General features: G+C 26.0%; 3 protein-coding genes across 7 annotated transcripts; 1 reads left to right on the top strand and 2 right to left on the bottom strand.

Moving 5' to 3' along the window:
- Nucleotides 1-1408: 1408 nt before the first annotated feature.
- LOC113555009 (SRSF protein kinase 2-like) lies at nucleotides 1409-4749 on the bottom strand. Its single transcript, XM_026959260.1, has 4 exons — nucleotides 4475-4749; nucleotides 4078-4392; nucleotides 2672-3354; nucleotides 1409-2299 (listed from the first exon to the last, which is right to left on the bottom strand). The coding sequence occupies exons 2-4, from the start codon at nucleotides 4377-4379 to the stop codon at nucleotides 1521-1523; spliced, it is 1764 nt and encodes a 587-aa protein (XP_026815061.1). The 5' UTR covers nucleotides 4380-4392; nucleotides 4475-4749; the 3' UTR covers nucleotides 1409-1520.
- A 22-nt stretch (nucleotides 4750-4771) lies between these two features.
- On the top strand, nucleotides 4772-15185 carry LOC113555010 (putative glycerol kinase 5). 3 transcript variants are annotated; one of them, XM_026959263.1, is made up of 12 exons: nucleotides 4772-4908; nucleotides 11609-11737; nucleotides 12246-12339; nucleotides 12845-13014; nucleotides 13126-13215; nucleotides 13290-13613; nucleotides 13700-13823; nucleotides 13996-14100; nucleotides 14172-14263; nucleotides 14322-14485; nucleotides 14671-14813; nucleotides 14912-15185. In XM_026959263.1, exons 2-12 carry the CDS (start codon nucleotides 11642-11644, stop codon nucleotides 15046-15048), a joined length of 1539 nt encoding a protein of 512 aa, XP_026815064.1. In that variant the 5' UTR covers nucleotides 4772-4908; nucleotides 11609-11641; the 3' UTR covers nucleotides 15049-15185. The 3 variants fall into 3 exon arrangements, with proteins under 3 accessions (XP_026815064.1, XP_026815063.1, XP_026815062.1); XM_026959262.1 differs by lacking the exon at nucleotides 4772-4908 and adding an exon at nucleotides 4958-5484; XM_026959261.1 differs by lacking the exon at nucleotides 4772-4908 and adding an exon at nucleotides 4959-5398.
- Nucleotides 15093-17504, bottom strand: LOC113555011 (alpha-methylacyl-CoA racemase). Of its 3 annotated transcripts, XM_026959264.1 has the most exons (7): nucleotides 16814-17504; nucleotides 16603-16732; nucleotides 16376-16517; nucleotides 16150-16293; nucleotides 15819-16059; nucleotides 15534-15744; nucleotides 15181-15471 (listed from the first exon to the last, which is right to left on the bottom strand). In XM_026959264.1, the coding sequence occupies exons 2-7, from the start codon at nucleotides 16708-16710 to the stop codon at nucleotides 15181-15183; spliced, it is 1137 nt and encodes a 378-aa protein (XP_026815065.1). In that variant the 5' UTR covers nucleotides 16711-16732; nucleotides 16814-17504. The 3 variants fall into 3 exon arrangements, with proteins under 3 accessions (XP_026815066.1, XP_026815065.1, XP_026815067.1); XM_026959265.1 differs by having other exon boundaries at nucleotides 15093-15471; nucleotides 16603-17502; XM_026959266.1 differs by lacking the exon at nucleotides 16814-17504 and having other exon boundaries at nucleotides 16376-16543; nucleotides 16603-16699.
- Between the last annotated feature and the right edge of the window lie 604 nt (nucleotides 17505-18108).

Below are 18108 nucleotides of genomic sequence, written 5' to 3'. Positions count from 1 at the left end.
ACATTTAAATGAGGATTAAAAAGATTAAAATATTATGCAGGAATAGGTTAATTTTATTATACTCCAAGGAACACTGATGTAAAATGAATTATTTAGATGGAGAACAAAAAATGATAAGTGCTAAAGATATTAATTTAAAAATTAAGTTGAATAAAATCATTTTAATAAATATATTGCCTAATTTATAAAATGTATAGATGAAGATTAATAGATGTTTAAAAGATATTGTAACCAATACCATAATTCAATATTCTGTTATGGATACTGAACAATTACTACTCGCAAGTCATAATCTGAATTTACTATTATTTACTGTTAATGTACCCATTAACCAATTATAATTTGTTATAAACTTAATTATAGGTTTAAAATAATAAACACACAGTTTTGCAATTTGCCTGACAATGAATGAAAGAACTATGAACTTCCAAATACAAAAAGTAATATACAATAACTAATTAATTGAAGAACATGTTAAAATATTAACCAATTATAATTTATTCTTAAAATAAATAGGCTTCTGTTATACAAATTACCCTTATAACAATAAAAATTAAAGGTAATTATTATTAATTATTATAGTTAGAATATACAAAAACAGACCTATTTTATATTTTGTAATCATTGAATATGGTGTTTTTTTTATTATATTACAAATTATGATACGTAATTTTGACAGTTAACAGTAATAGTTACATATCATAAAATTGGACAGTAAATAAAGATTTATAGGCACATTAATTAATGGCTAATGCATAAGAATTGTTATAAATGATATTGTGAAAAAAATTACTATAAATAATAATGTGTTACAATATAATGATAAAAATAAAATATTTTTATACACAAAATAACTTTATTCCCAAAAATAAATGACATAGGAATTGGGAACTCATTGTGTGATGTGTAATTAAGTAGCTTAAGTATGTTATTTTGACTAAATGTGTTAACCATTGGAGTGAATAGGAACAAAATTTAAAAATAAACTCATTGAAAAGTTTCAAGGTAAAAACAAATTAATTCTGGAATAAAAACCAAAATGATTATTCATTGTTAAAAATAATGATGCAGGTGATCACTCATTATTGCAAATTTAAAATATAATATAAAACCTAATTCTTTGACTAATTTATTTAAAGCAATGTTTCAAGAATAAAGGAAAATAATAAACATGAATTGCAGTTATTTACATTCATTAATACATGACTGTTTAATAAATTATTGGAATTATTTGTTTGCTTAAAAACATATACTATATAAAATCTGTTTTTTTACTACAAACAAACCATTCAAACATACAAATGTTGCTATAATATCTTCCATAAATTACGTTTGAAATGACTATTTTAATATTATTGTATGTATTATTATTCTAAAAAATATATATTTAATACTTATTTACATGATATAAAATTCATATTTTGTTGTGGCTTTATTAGAAAATACAAACATAAAGTTCTACTACAAAATAAAAATATATTTCCATTCTTACCAAGTACATGTTAACAGCAGAAGTATAATCAACATTTTAACCATTCGTGTTGTAAACACTGAGCAGCTGTAGCTCTAGCATTTTGATCAAACTCTAACATTGGTAGTAGAAAACCAGTGAATGCCTTAGCATCGGATTCAGGCCATTTGTACTTTTCTCTTAGTACATCATACAAAAACCATGGTTTCAAACTACTTATGTTGCGCAGATCTCCACGTTTATTGAAAAACTGTGGTGATTGCTTTCCTCCATCAATAACTTTTTTCGGAATCTTACCCAATAACTCTATAATATGAGCAATATGATCTTCGTCTCTTGAATAAGCTTCGCCCGAATGTGGTTCAAACAAATAATCACCAGTTGCCAATTCAAATGCCATACATGCAACACTCCATATATCTGATGATGTACCATATCCGGCTCCTATTAATACTTCTAAAGAACGATACTGTCTAGTTTGAATATCTTCTGTAAAATGGCGATCTATCCAACATGCATTACCAAGGTCGGCTACTTTTACATTGATATCACATATATTAAATGCTGGATCTTCTGAAGGATCATCACGAGATTTACTTCTAAACGATCGTTTTTTTGATAAAGGTTTATTGTTTTTACTAGATTCCCCAGTTCCATTTTCATGTATTGTACTAGTTTCATCTGAATTATGATCATTTTCTGTATTTGATTCATAAGTTGGAGAGTTTGCCACATTTGGATTAGTACTGTCACTACTATAACCATTAGATAAAGATTCACTAGCATTTGCATCAACTGTTATTGATTCTTCTGTGGTTTTGACATCATCTGAAAGCATTCAAAAATAAAATAAATATTAATAGCAACAATAAACCATCAAAAACACTTTTTTTTTAAGTATGTGCACTGTGTAGTGAACATATTTTGAGCTGAATTTTTAAAATAATGAAAAACTTAATTTAAAAAAAAAAATTAAAAAAATTATTATTCAAATATGAACACAAAATATTGAATATGAGTATAATAAACAATTAAGTTAATTTTTAACATTAAAGTATCATGCTATGAAATTTTAATCATATAATACATTCCATTCTTTAATTTTAATCAAATAATCTAAACATTTTAAACCAAATTTATCATAAGGTAATGATTACTAATTATAATTAAAAATATTATATATACTCTAAGAATACATGCCTTTATTATTTTCACCACTACATTCTTCAATTTGTTTGGACTCTAATTCTTCTAATTGTTGCATATGTACTTTGAGAAGTTCAGATTGTCGTTTAACTTTCTTCTTCATTTTTTTCTTCTGATTTTTTGTCAAATTAGGTTTATTGAGATTACTTTTTGGTGCAGTACTACTAAATGATACAGGTAATTTTTGTCCAGTTTGATGAATTTCAGCTGCCTCTTTAGCCAAATTTTTTATATACTTTTCATCGACACATATTAATACATTCTCCGGTTTAATGTCAGTATGTATTATATTACATTTTGTATGTAAATAATCTAATCCCTCAAGTACCTGTTGTATAATACTCTTAACATTTTGTATTGGTATACCTGAGTAATCACTTTTAATAATCAACTTTAACAAATTATGACCAAGTACTTCAAATACCATACATATGTGATTACCATTAACACCACTAATTTTAAAATCATTCAATAACATGACTACTCGCTCTCGTTTTTTATCACTAGTATCAGAATCACGAACACTTTTCAAAAGTTTTATTTCATCTAAAGCAGTTTCAGTAAAATGAGATGCACTTTTAACTACTTTAAGCGCAACATAACGCTTGTCAGTAAAATCCCAACATAGCCAAACAGTTGAAAAATGGCCCCATCCAAGTTTTCTTAACACATGATATCTGTAAAAAGACAGTAAGTAAAAATAATAATAAATATTACTTATTTAAATCTTATAGTTATATACATCAAGATAAATGATTTTAAGAATTAAAAATAATTTTTTTTAAATTAATTTTCTTCAGAGAGTGGCTTATTTTTTTAACTAATTTATTATACTTATCATTATTATTATTATGATACCATTGCTTTAATTTATAATAATATAGAGGGACTATTTTAAAACAATATTCCAATTTGTAAGAGGCTAATTATTAATCGTTATCTGCTCTAAGATATCAAAGTATATCATGCATAATAAAAAATATCATTACTTTTTATCAATCAATAATTAATTAACAGTAGTTTTCATATTATAAAAAGTGTACATACAAATTATAATTGTAATCTTTCATATGCTTTTTTTACTTATAACAACAATTTAGGTATTGACACAACTATACATAAAAGCGATAATAAAAGTATACATCTCCTATGAAGGCTAAGCAATTATGGGTGAAGTTATGAAAGCTCAGCTCTACCCTATCCCTACCCTCATCCCTAGTTAATGGTTATAAATAATTGCTGGAAATTTTTTTTCTAGGTAAAAAACATGCATCTTTTAGTAATATTGTTTACAATAGTTTTTTTACAAGAACTATAGCAGTATAACCACATTATCCCGAGAATTTGGACTAGTAGTGCCATTGGATTTATGAAGTAAGAATCTCGGATTTCCATCTCACCTGTTTTGAAATACATCTCCTATTTGGACGGGGTGATAACCACCTTTGCAATAGTCACTAGACTCTTCTTGTTCTTCCTCGTCAGATGCGTACATCTCATCTGTGCCCTCATCAGACTCATTTGATGAAGAATCGCTGTCCCTGTCCCTCTGATTCACATGGGCCTTGGCCTTGTCTGAGCCTTTGTTATTTGGTGCAGAGGGCAAAACAGTCTTACGGTCTTCGTGTGGCTTCTTGGGTAATTTACGCCGTTTCTTTTTCGCCTGTATCGCCAATATCCGCCTGTTCGTGTCCTTGTTCATCGCCTGCTGTTCCCTATAACACACCACCAAAACGTCCGTTTCAAAAACTCCGTCGATCAGGAGCGTCGGACACCGCTGCTGAACAAGACACTTACCGTGTGGTTGTCCGAGGACTGCTAGCGGACGCGTCGCGCGAACTCGACACGGCTGTAGATACAAACGGTCGAAGGAGCTACGGCTACGGTAACGATCGAAATCGACAAAGAGTGTTCAGAACGGACGACGCGAGATTTACAGCGTCTGGAAAGAGCTAGTAATTTGCGGATTTGGAAAACATTAAAACATAAATAAGTACAAAAAAAAGAAAAAACTAGTGTATATATTAGATTGCGCACAGAAGTCCAGGCTGCCGAGCGCACACGCAAGTACCGTACTATCGTATGTGATAATGAATGACGACAACGACTTATGAAAATAAATGCGAGCAGAGTGAAATCGGACCGCACCGGTGCACGCACTGTAAAAGTACAATCGCTTTTGATAATGATGACAACTACGACGACGACCAACAATATATACCACTGTAACAGTAAGTTCCGTCATCCACTTAGCTTATCAGTTAACTGAGATTTTCGCAGACAATAGTTGATGTTTTTATTTTAATAATAATAATAATAATAATAATATTGTACGCCGACGTCTGACGAAAAAATTTCCGAAATTTTCCTCCACTCGCGCACACACTTCAACGCGCAATACGGTATTATGTTTTCTACTCGTCCGGGCGGTTCGGTAGACGTTTACACCGAGTCTGATACTGGCCCGGTACGGCAGCCGCGCACAGTTTTTGCTTCGAGCGCATTATTTTGACTATCGTGAAGTCGCCTTTACGCCGAGACACCAACGTCTAACAGTCTTCACCGTTTCAGTATATCGTCATCGTTATTTTTGTTACCTATCTTTTTATTTACCACCGACCTCATCGTTTCGCGTCCGACAATGACGTCCGCGTGAGAAGACACCGGGTTGCGGAGGCGGACGATCATCGAAGGGTCGGTGACGGCCGAAACAGCATCAGAGTACGTTCTTTTCCGTGACCACCCCATATGACTGCTCTGGCTACATATTATAGTACTCGTAGACGAATGTGCCCAAATTACAAGACGTAAGACATGTAATAAATTGGCCAAACTCGTATTTATTATACCGTAGCTAACTCGACTGAAACAGATTTGATATTCTGTTAATAAAATTAACTATTAAATATCGCCTACAGAAATATTTTCATCATAGGTAAATCATCATTACAATGTATCTACTGACTGCAATCTGTGCAGTTATGTAACTGTTATAAGTCTACATCACTAATACATTGATCATTGATCTCAAAGATTGATTGATCTCGCTAAAACATATCTACATTTTTGAATTTGTATTGTGTGATAACTGGCCACCCCCTCCATCTAGTATCTATTTTTACATATTTTGATTTACAATTAAGTGTTCATCATGCATTCACTCTTGACATTTCTTTTTATTTACCACTTGTGGTATCTTTATCGTGAATTTTCATATATTTTTATACATATTATATAATTTTTTACCGTCTTACCGTGGCATTTTACATATTACATGCATTTTACTCCTCTAGATCTAGATATAAATCCAAATTTAAAAAAAAATAAAAACAACGACAAAAATGATCTTTAGATATTTGTTCTTTATTATACTTCATAATATACATGAACTACAATGATACAAAATACATTCATTTTTAACTATAAATTATGATAAACGGTTATCAAACGATGCATATAATATAATTTGAAGGTTGTATTATAATATATCCAAGACTGGGCAAGTTAACGATTTTTTTAACTCGTTAAGTTAAGTTATTTTAAAAAGAATCAAGTTAAATTAAGTTAAAAGTAACTCATATTTTTTTCGTTAACTCGTTAAGTTTAAAGTTATCTTTTTAAAAAAAAGTAACTTAGTTTAAGTTAAAATTTTCTAATTTTCAAAGTTAAAAAATTCCAGACACATAATCTTGTTAATTCAATAATTTTTCTTTATACTCAAGAAAATTACCAGGAAAGTTTAAAATGATATATCTTAGTACCAATTAGCTATCAAAAACCCTGATTTTCTAAAATAAACCCTAAAATTTTAAATTATTAATTTAGATACTTTGAATAAAATTAACTTGAAGTTAACACGTTAATCTAAAATAAAAAATAACTTATTAAGTTAAAAGTTAATTTGAAAAAAATGTAACGAGTTAATTAACTTAACGTTTTAACTTATATTTTAACTTTTAACTCGTTAATACCCAGTCTTATATATATATATATATATATATTATATATCTCCAATTTCCATTTGAATCGATTGTGCTAGTCAGAAATCATTACCTAAGACAAAAATTTCTTAATATTTTTAATGTTTGGATAAGGCCAGGAGGCTAATAATGCCCTAATCATCTACAAAAACTAATATAAATTCATTAGATTAAATTTTTTTTTTATTATTGTATTTTGACAGAAACAGTATTATTTAAAAAAAATAATAAATCATAATAAAATATAAATTAATTTATCTAATAAATATTTATTATTTAAATAAAGATTAATTTATTTAGGTAGGATTATGTATCATATTTTTCATTAATGTATTCAAAATATCGCAAAATAATTATTGTTCAATAATAAGGTATCCATACTAGGTCAATTATTCTTTTCAACAAAATATATTATCCAATAATGCCTTCATTATCAATACTTTTTGACAACTGTTTTTCACTTTTGGAGAATGAGGATAGACACTTATAACTATTATGAAGCGTTTAGTTGACGGCCATGTTAATAATTTAATACGTCTTGCCTCTTACCATCTTACTTATTACTTATAATTTATCACTAGTTTAACTAGTCTAGTTATAAAACCATCAATCATCAAAACTCAAAATAACTAATCAATAATGATTAAAAAAAATATATTACATAAAACACAAAAACATTTCCAGGCTAAATATAATCGAGGTACTTAACCCCCCCCCACTTTTTCATCGATCATCACTACCCAATGTCTCAATAGTGTATATTTTCAAATTACGATCGTTAATGTAATTATCAAATACCAATCCATATATTATATTAGTTATTGAGTTATGATGTTTGATTAGTGTGTCATACTAAAAATCGAGTAATGGAATGATTTTTTATAGTGTCAAAACATGAAAGTGTAATATTATAAAACTAATATTAATAAAAACAAAAATTACAACTGAATTACTTAATTTATAAGCTTGTAAATATAAATACGTGCGTAATAGAATCATAATATTACCATTCACCACAAATTATAAAATATTTAATCTGTGAGATTAATTGGTAAATCCAATTTATTTCAGTCTTTAGAAATAATATAATGAGTACTACGAAGACATAAATTTAGAAAGATAAGTTAGTACCTGTAGGTAGTAATAATTATTTATGATTAAGTAAATATAATTTAGTATTCCGTTTAGACCATTCCTTAGAAAATGTATATAATTTTATATTATCTGTAATATTGAAAAAAACTTTTACTATTTAGTTGATTATTTTCAACTTTTCGAAAGACTTCGCTTGTTTACCATTAAAGTATAATATTTATCGTCCATAGCTTTAATGTGTACCCTTAGCTCCCTACCACTAGTGAAGTATAAATATTATCATATCTTAAAAATCTATCGTACAAACTACAAATACAAATAAAATATTTAACTCCAAATTCAATAATAATATTATATTTTTTTAACCGTAGGCTTTTTATTTTTATTTATTTTTTTTTTTAAGTTGTGAACAATTTACACAAAATCTACAGATCCATGCGGACAACTAAAATTTTACGAATTACCACACAAAAACACTTATGCTATTATACTGTTATTAAAACATCACAACTAACCTCGAGGTATGAACAAATTTTACCCCATTTAATCCCGTCCATAAACCGATAAACGATTCTGAGAATCTTAAGCTAATCACGCTTAGCAGTGTATTACTTGAAAATTATTGAAAATACGAAAACAAAACTTAATATACTATAGGTAATAGGTATTATCATTGATTATAAATTATACTACTATAAAAATAACTTAACTAATACTAGTATTTATAATCAATAATATTATTTAAAAGTATAATTATTATAATTAAAAAATGTGATAAAAATATAATGTTATTTGTAGTTTTACGCAAATTTCTTTCAAAAATGCTAAATTTTGACAACTTTTTTACTTATTATAATTTAATAAAATTAATTTGTACAATTCTGGTGATTGGTTTAATTGAGTACCCTATAATTGATAACACAGTAAAATAGTTTTAAAATTGAAAAAAATCGATAAAAAGTTGAAAAGCTGTAAAGATACCTCAACAAACATTCAATAGGTCCCATTTTGTTTAAAAATAATAATTGTCAATACCTAAAAAAATTAAATAATTAGACCCTTTCCCCTTTGGCCGCTTTATAGGTTTTTTAATATAAAATTTATAATATTTTTAATTATAAAAATCATAATCACTTCCCTGGGGACACATTGTTTATAAATTATTTTATTTATTATAAATATCTTTGTAAATGCTAAGAGGATAGTGGGTACTAAGACATATCTCTACGGCTCCACCTAAATTGCGCCTTGCAAGAACATTTATATTATAGAAGTATAATAATTAATAGTATCTACTAACTAACTTATTCTTCGTATACTCGCCACTCGAAAATTTTGATATTATAATTGTATTGGTTACCTGCAACTTGCAAGGCTGAAAAGATATATTATTACATAGGTTATTTAACATACAATATACAAATACCGTTAATCGTTATACATAAGGATAAAGCAATATTTAAATTTTGAATTAAAACGCCAAATGAAAATAAACACTATAATATTTAGTTTAATCAGAGAATAAATTAAATTTATTTTGTGGTACTAATATAACATGAAAAACGATGTTTTTTTTGTATAAAATAGCCAATTACTATTAACAATTATCTTTCACCTCGAAAGAGAATATACCTCTGAATACACAAAATCGACATTTGTATTGTTCGTTTTTCGTATCCTAATGTTACATAACAAAATTACCTAATGCTCCCTGTATAATAAATAATGATTAGATATAATAAAGTTAAAAGTTTGATTATTGTTATACATTATAAAAGTGCCTACTGTGGATTCAAATTAATATTTGAACGTACCTACTACATACATAGTAATTATAATATAATATGTTTTATATTGCTGTCTCTCGTTACAATAAATATAATAGTCAAAGGCAAAACATTTTATAAAATTTAATTATAGATTTAGTAATAAATTGTTTTAAAATTTATAATTCCAAAAGTATTGTAAAAATATTGAAGTGTTTTTTTTAATTTGGATTATAAGTCAGTGAGATCTAATTTTAGACTGAAGGCTAGTTTTTACTGTTAGGATTTTCGGGATTCCGTGTCGGTAATAAAGAAAAATAATTTTCTTAATTTGGCTATTGTAAGCGTTGTACAAAAAACTTTTATATTACTTGTATTATATTATAGAAGTCTGTGGCGTTATATTATGATCTTATTAGAACTTAGTCCATGGACTTTTTATAATTTATTTTCAAACACAATAATTTAAACAAATCACAGAAGTTTTAAGATATTTGATACATTTTCACGTATAATGTAATGATGCCAGTGATAAAAAAAAAAAATTAACTTCTTTTTATAAAATAGATACGTAAACTAATTATACTTTGATTTTTCAATCCGAATTTCTCCCAGTTGAAAGATTAATTATTTTTTTGAAACACATGTATTTTTCTCTTAGTTCTACGTTACTGAATTTAGTTATTGTTCTGATATAAGTAGTGAATAGTGATATGTATGAAATAAATTGAATAATTAAAACATTTAATTTCATGACAAAAAAAGTTATTTTCAAAAATATTATGCATGTTCGAAAATATTTTATTTTTGCTCTGGAAGGTGGTTCTCCCAGCTGAAATGACCAAACCATTGGGAGATTTAAGTTTTCAAAACAAACACGTATTTATTGGAATTTTTATTCAACACCACTTTAAACTTTAATATCACATTAATTACTTGACGTAATTTTTAAATATAATTAATAATATTTTTTGATTATTTATTAAGTACCTACTTAAATTTTATATTTTGAAGTTTTGTATATTTTTGGAACTAAATTAAAGGCATGTTATCGCACTCTATATTATTCATGTTCATATAATTAATAATTATATCATATTATTATAATAACATACAAAACACAAAATGATGAAAAATAATTTTTATATGCTCAAAAAGATGCTTCATTTACAGATGAATGATCATTAATTGAATTGGCTTACCAAACAATCGATATACCTACCTATCTCAATAAATAATAAATTGCCATAATAATAATAATTGACTTGCTGTCAGTGGTCGTAATTCGTAAATCGTAAAATAAAAATATTATACAATTTAATATTTTCTAATGTACCTACTAATGTAATATAATTATAATAATTATTAATTACCTTGTATAGCTGTTCTACGAGATTTATCTTTAGCATGAATAATATAATTTACTTAGGTACAATAATACACAAATACGTCACGATAATATGATTGATGAATAATGATGCAATCAAAAAGTACAAAATAATAATTTATTTGTAAATCAATTTAGATATTGTTACTTTGCCCTATTCAAGATAATATTATTTTTTATAAAAATAAAAATAATTCTAAATGGTGAAACGATACGAGGAATATACTTATATAGTTATATGCATATAACTTGTTGAAACAATACAATTATTTTTGACTAGTACAGAATACGATTATAATTGGATATAATATTATTTAGTATAAATAATTTTCTATACAAGTAAATAAAAAGGAATAGATGTACTTTGCATAATAAATTTAATTTCAATGTGTATGAGTTCAATATAATTATGTATATATTTAAGAAATATCTCTTCAAATGTATACTTTTAACTTTTATTTGATAAAGGGACATATAAATTATAATATTATTTCCCCAGCCTTTTAAATAAAAAACGCTACTTCAGTATAACTGTATTTATTTAAATTTAGTTAACTAAATCACATTACTATAGTGAAACCTAAAAAGATTATATAGTTTATAATATGTATTAATAACAAGTTTTATGTTATAATATAATAGATAAATATTCTATGTATGTTATTTAGTTATTTAGATAAATATTTTTTTATTATTTATATAGGTTTAAAAGACCATCATCAAAGTGATCAAAATCATGGATTATATTGCTGCTATTGACGTAGGTACAACTAATTTGAAATGTCAAATTTTTTCACCAGATTTTCGTGTTATGGGATCTTCTATACAAAAAGTATGTATTTGTAAATTATGTTTTATATTTATGATGTAGAATTTTGAATTTTTATTGTATTGATTGCTAAATTTTAAATGATATAAAATATATTTATATTTTTTTATAGGTAGAAATTAAAATTAAAATCAAAAATATTTTTATTACTTACAAACTTATATAAAGTATGTTATGTGTACTATATCGAAATATTTTTCAGGTTGGGTATAAATATAATACTGTATAATATATTTAAGCATTATTTTACAATAATTTATCTATAGAATTCAAATGTTCTGTATTTACCTATTATTTATTTATTCATATACAGGGAAGAATTTCAACCCTCCCCCAATACAAAAATATTAAAAAATCTACTGACAATTAATTTATATATTATATTACTTATAAATCATTATGTATATATTCATAATTTACTTTACAATATTAATTTATGATGAATGTTTAAAATGTTTAAGTTTTTTCTGTAATGTGCACAATTAATATTATGGATTTTAATTTTTTACAGATTAATATGTTAAAACCTTTTCAAGGATGGGAAGAAATTAGTCCAAATGAACTACAAAATGGTGTAAAACAAGTCTTACAAAATGCATTAAAAGGTATTATTAGTTATAATGTTCATATGTTATAACTATAAACATTTCATTTTTAGTAACAGCTAGGTAAATATTTTATAGTGTCATCATTAGAAATATTCACTGTACAATAACTAAGTACTTATTTTAGGGTAGTATTAATCCATTATGTAAATATGTTAATTTAAATAATTACAGAAACAAAGTATGTAAATGTAATACAGTTGATTTTTTATTCCTTGGTTGCATAAATAGTTTAACAAGATAACTAAATCAATTTTTCATACAATTAATTACCATATTACCTCTTTAAAAAAATAAAATAAAAAAATGAATAACCTTTATTTTTCCTATCTATATAATAAACCAATAATTACTTTTTTAAATTTCAAATAATTAATTTCAAATTTTTTTCCTTTGTTTTAAAGTTGATTATAATGTCAGTTACAAGAATATAAATTTAAAATAATTAAATACGTGTATGTATAAAAATAATAATATTTAGTTTAATCTATGGATCTTTTTACAGATGCAGATCTCAAGTCCAATAATATAAAAAGCTTAGGTTTATCTACACAACGAAATACATTCATAACTTGGAATAAAAAAACTGGTGAACATTATCATAATTTTATTACGTGGGGAGATTCGCGTTCAAATATAATAGTTAAAGAGTTGAACAAATCAATAACTTTCAAAGTAAGTATTATCTAAGTATTAAATGTTAAAATTGAGCATTAATTTAAGTTAAAAAAAAAATTAAAAGTAAACTATGATTATTAATCCAATTAATATTTTAATCATTTTTAGATAGTTAAATATATTTCAAAAATATTATATTTAATATTTGCATCAAAACAACTTAAAGTTGCAAAATCATTTACATTTTCAAACATACAAGTATTATAATTTAATATGTTATTGTATTCTTAATTTACATTATACATTGAATAATCTAACGTTATTGTTTATAGATTTTGCCGAAACTTTTATGGTTGTTACAAAATAATCGAAAATTCAGACAAGATATGAAAAATAATGAAGTACAATTTGGCACATTAGATACTTGGTTATTATATCAAGCCAGCAATGGTAAACTACATGTGACTGATGTATCTTGCGCTAGTGCTACTGGATTATTTAACTTGTTCACGATGTCTTGGATGCCTAATCTTATGTTTCAATATTTTGGAATCACAAATACTATACTTCCAAGTATTTGTAATACAAATTTATTAAAGTATTTAATAGATAACAATATAACTTGCAAAATCTCCAATATTACAATTGCATGTTCGGTGAGTTAACCTCTCTGTTCATTTATTAAACCGTCCAATTATAAATTGATATTTCTTAATTATTAATAAGATTCATGTTATGATAGCTTGCTGACCAATCAGCATCACTGTATGGAACAGGTTCTTTCTCAAAATATACAGCCAAAGTTACAATGGGGACAGGAATGTTTCTAGATATAAATTGTGGTCCATTACCGGAAGTATGTTTAGGTCAGATAGAACATATATTTTTATTATGATTATTATTACAATAAGTTTTTAATATTTTTAATATGTTTTATGTCAACTTAAAAATAAATTGTCTGTAAATGTGTAAAAATCAATTAGCATTTATTTTGAATATTTAACATTTAACTAATTTTTTACACATTTTTAATAATAGGATATTTTCCATTGGTGAGTTGGACGTTTAATGAAGATATTTGTTTTTCATTGGAAGCAGTTGATTACAATAGTGGATCATTAATTCAATTAGCAAAATCCATTGGTAAAATGTGTATTGGTGAAGTTGATTATAATATGAGTAAAATAAAATTCTGTTTTTCATATTAAATATAGGTGGTTTTAATAATACAAAAGAATTAAATATGTTGAAGCAAGGAAATGAATTATCAACTAATAGTTTATTATTTGTATTACCTGAATCTGAGGTAGTTCTGTGATTTAACACAAAAATATTGTAATTATTTAACAAAAATTATTTTTCAGCCATCCAAATCAGTAAGAAGAGATTACAGTTTTATTGGTGTTACAACATGTACTACAAAATCGGATATGGCAATATCTATTTTGGAATCTTTTGCATTTAGAATTAAAAAAATACTAGATAATTATCACAATGAAATGCCACAAATGAAATTAAATACTTTATGGTAATATTTCTTTAATTGATAGCAAAATATTGAAATAACTTGTTATTACTTAATATCTTAATAAGGGAAGGGAAAGGGGTTATAAAAGTATATATTAACTTATAATTTATATAATCAATATTCAATATTACTTACAATATCAGTTAATTTTGTAATTTATTTAAAATTGTAACGTTGGTATATAGGGTTGATGGTGGTGTGTCTCGAAATGATTACATTTGCCAAACAATTGCTAATGTGACATCAACTACAGTTGTAAGAATGAAAAATAGTAACAGAACTGAAGTATCTTGTTTAGGTGCAGCTTTTATGGCTGGACTATCTTCAGGTATGTGCTGAAGTGGATTTATTTTGGCTTTGTAAATATTTTTAAAAATATTGTATTTATATCTAAGTATAAACTTAAATATTTTTTATTATTATTAGGTGTGTGGAAAAATAAAAGAGAGTTGGAGAATTTCAGAAACAGAACAGATCAAAAATTTGTTCCAGATAATAATAATTACTTTGCAAATGAATATAAATATATAAGATGGTTGTATAACCAAAAATGTTTATATTAAAAATAATAACTTTTTTTATTTTTTCTATTAAAACAAAACAAAAAATGATATACAATCTCAAAAATAAAACTATTATATACATAAAAATATGATCACAAAAGCTTACTTCTATACATAAGCTAAAATACCCAACTATAATCTTGATTTTGAATCTTCAAATATAATTTTATTTTGAAATAGTTTGTTGATTTCCTTTTGTGTATATCCCATACTTTCAAGTATTTCCCTTGTATTCTGTCCATAAACTGCAATCGGTTTAGTTGAACTTGAAACACCAGGAGTGGCACTTAGTTTTGGTGCAGGAACAGGCAACACCTTATTATCTTTCCTTATAAATGAATTTCTACTTGCATTATGAGGATGCTGATCAACTTCGTCCAGCTCCAACACAGGAGTAACACAAGCATCTTTTGAATCAAAAATCTAAAATCAATGCGATTTTTTTTTAAATTTTTCAATAAATTTACTAAAAATAATTTACTTACATTGCACCATTCTTCTCTTGTTTTCTCTTTAAATTTTTTTGAAATAATTTCTCTATTTCTTTCAAAATTATCCATCTGTTCAATTTCATCAATGTTCAATCCTAGTCCTTCAATGAACACTTTATAAAATTCTGGTTCTATTGCACCAACAGCCATCCATTTACCATCTTTGGTTTCGTATGTATCATAAAAGTGCACTCCTCCGTCCAGTCTGATTAAAATTGAAGAATACAATACTGATCATAATAATACAATCATAAAATTAATTTCAAATAGTTTACTTACAAATTTTGTCCTTTTGGTTTTCCCCAAATCATCGAATCTTGTGAACACATCAACCAACTTCCAACATACGAAATGCCTTCAGTTATGTTGGCGTCGACCACTTGACCTTTTCCACTTTTGTATCTTTCTATGACTGCCATTAAAATTCCCATTATACATACCATACTACCACCCGCAAATTCAGAAAAATTTACAGGAGGAACAGGTTTTGTATTTTTTGAACCATACAATGATAACAATCCTTTAAATTTTAAAAATTAAAAGAAACATGTTAATAAAAAAATTAATGAAGTGCATTTATCATTAGGTATTAATCACTTATTAAAACAACCTGATATGGCTAAATAATTTATATCATGACCAGCTCTCTGTGCATATTTTCCTTGTGAACCATATCCATTCAATCGAGCATATATTAAACGTGGATTTTTGGCCATCATTTCATTCGGGCCTAATCCCAGTTTTTCCATAATACCTTATTTAATGTAATATTTTAAAATTAATTGTTAAATAACATTGTTATAGATGTGTACCCAAGACGAATTAGCTATTCTTACCAGGTCTATAAGGTTCAAGTAAGATGTCAGCATTAGTGATTAATTTCTGTGTAATCTCAACACCTTCTGGATGTTTTAAATTTATACATATAGACTTTTTACCACCATCTAAAAAGCCTGTTAGTTGCATAATAACATTTCTCTATAAAACAAACAAAAAGTACCTACCTAATAACAACATAATTTTTTCTTGGGATTATAAAATAATATTGCTATTGTGTACTCACTTTTTGGATAATGGTCACATTTGCTCCAAAATCTGATAATATAGATCCAACAAAAGGTCCTGGTGCCAATCCAGAAAATTCTAAGATGTTTAATCCTTTTAACGGCATATTGATTTAATAACACAAAAGTCTTAATAAATTATTAAAATATAAAAATAATGAAACCTCTATACTCTATTAAAAAAGAGTATGTTATAAATATATACTTTACAATTGTATGATGTGATTTCTTTGCTTTAATGGCTATATAAACAATATGTAAATGAATTATTCATTGGTAACCCCAGGTCAAGAAAAAATGTCAGAATATAGTTCTTATTTGTTCAAGTATCTTTCAATAAAAAATACAAGATGCAAATTATTTAGCTGTGAAAATATTATAATTTATAATTAATATCGTGTATAATAGCAATCAGTAAATATTTGAATAAACCTAAAGAGTGAACTAGATGGTCAAATAATTACATAACTACTGTGAAAATGTAATTTGCATAAAAAAATGAACTATTGTAATTAAAAAGTCTAGAAAAATAAAATAAAGATATTTTATGTTAAATGTTATAATCAAATAAAAACAGTCAGGATTAAAGAATTTAATAAATTAAGATATTTTATGGGAAGGGGCCCCATATTGACCTATAAACTGTATAGTGTAGTGTATTATAGCATGATTATAGGTGTAGGTATAACAAAGTTAGTTGCGTGTCTATGGAGTATGGCCATTAGTAATCGTAAGAATAATATTAAAAACTAAACATTAAACTTGATAGTTGAACCACGGTCTAAGATTAAAATGGTTAAATCTTAAATCATGATAGCAGATAACTTATCCGTATGTCGTAACAACGAATTAAGATAATACTATTATAGCCATGGAAACAGATTAATCCGTGGCCGTGGATCATATTGTAAATGAATAATATGATTTAAGACTATTATGAAAAAAACTCAGAACCATAATTTAAAATGTATGCTGAGAACTCAAAAAAATATTATATTACAAACAAAATTGATAGATCATAGATAAGCTTATTCCGTCGGACAACATGACAAAATACCTGTAAGAGCTGTGAATAGAATTGTTCTGATTGGCTTTTTTTTATGGCGGCAAGTTCAAAGCTATAAAATCAAATAATTAAAAAACTGAAAAAACTGGAAAACTTAAACTTTGACATCAAAATCTGATTATTAATTATTATCAATTTTTTTATCGATCGAATAATTAATTTTATTTCCACAGAATAAATTTATTCTGTGTTATTGCTACGTGCTCTGAAATCCGATATCTCATAAGTCATAATAATTATAAATTATAATACATATACACATATGTATATATATATATATATATATATAAGTACTACAGTCTGAAATGTAGAGCCTGAGATAGGACTTTTTCAGACGTGATTTATCAGAATTAGAACAAGCATCTTAACCCCAGCAGTCTATGTCAGCCGTCAGGATTTAGTCATTTGGACTTCTAAAAACACTAAGAAAAATACCTAC

Source organism: Rhopalosiphum maidis, chromosome 2, assembly GCF_003676215.2.
Source record: "Rhopalosiphum maidis isolate BTI-1 chromosome 2, ASM367621v3, whole genome shotgun sequence".
Classification (NCBI taxonomy): Eukaryota; Metazoa; Arthropoda; class Insecta; order Hemiptera; family Aphididae; genus Rhopalosiphum; species Rhopalosiphum maidis.
The sequence above is the reverse complement of the archived record's forward strand: the minus strand, read 5'-3'. Positions and strand labels throughout refer to the sequence as shown.

Bases quoted from the DNA above. Each gene is read 5' to 3' on its own strand.
- LOC113555009 (XM_026959260.1), bottom strand. From the start codon at position 4,379: ATGAACAAGGACACGAACAGGCGGATATTGGCGATACAGGCGAAAAAG. The intron at 3,355-4,077 runs GTGAGATGGAAA...GTCTTTTTACAG, and splicing joins GGAGATGTATTTCAAAACAG to ATATCATGTGTTAAGAAAAC. The intron at 2,300-2,671 runs GCATGTATTCTT...GAATGCTTTCAG, and splicing joins TAGTGGTGAAAATAATAAAG to ATGATGTCAAAACCACAGAA.
- LOC113555010 (XM_026959263.1), top strand. From the start codon at position 11,642: ATGGATTATATTGCTGCTATTGACGTAGGTACAACTAATTTGAAATGT. The intron at 14,264-14,321 runs GTAGTTCTGTGA...ATTATTTTTCAG, and splicing joins TTGTATTACCTGAATCTGAG to CCATCCAAATCAGTAAGAAG. The intron at 14,486-14,670 runs GTAATATTTCTT...GTTGGTATATAG, and splicing joins ATGAAATTAAATACTTTATG to GGTTGATGGTGGTGTGTCTC.
- LOC113555011 (XM_026959264.1), bottom strand. From the start codon at position 16,710: ATGCCGTTAAAAGGATTAAACATCTTAGAATTTTCTGGATTGGCACCA. The intron at 16,518-16,602 runs GTGAGTACACAA...TTTGTTTTATAG, and splicing joins ATGTGACCATTATCCAAAAA to AGAAATGTTATTATGCAACT. The intron at 15,472-15,533 runs GTAAGTAAATTA...CATTGATTTTAG, and splicing joins CAAGAGAAGAATGGTGCAAT to ATTTTTGATTCAAAAGATGC.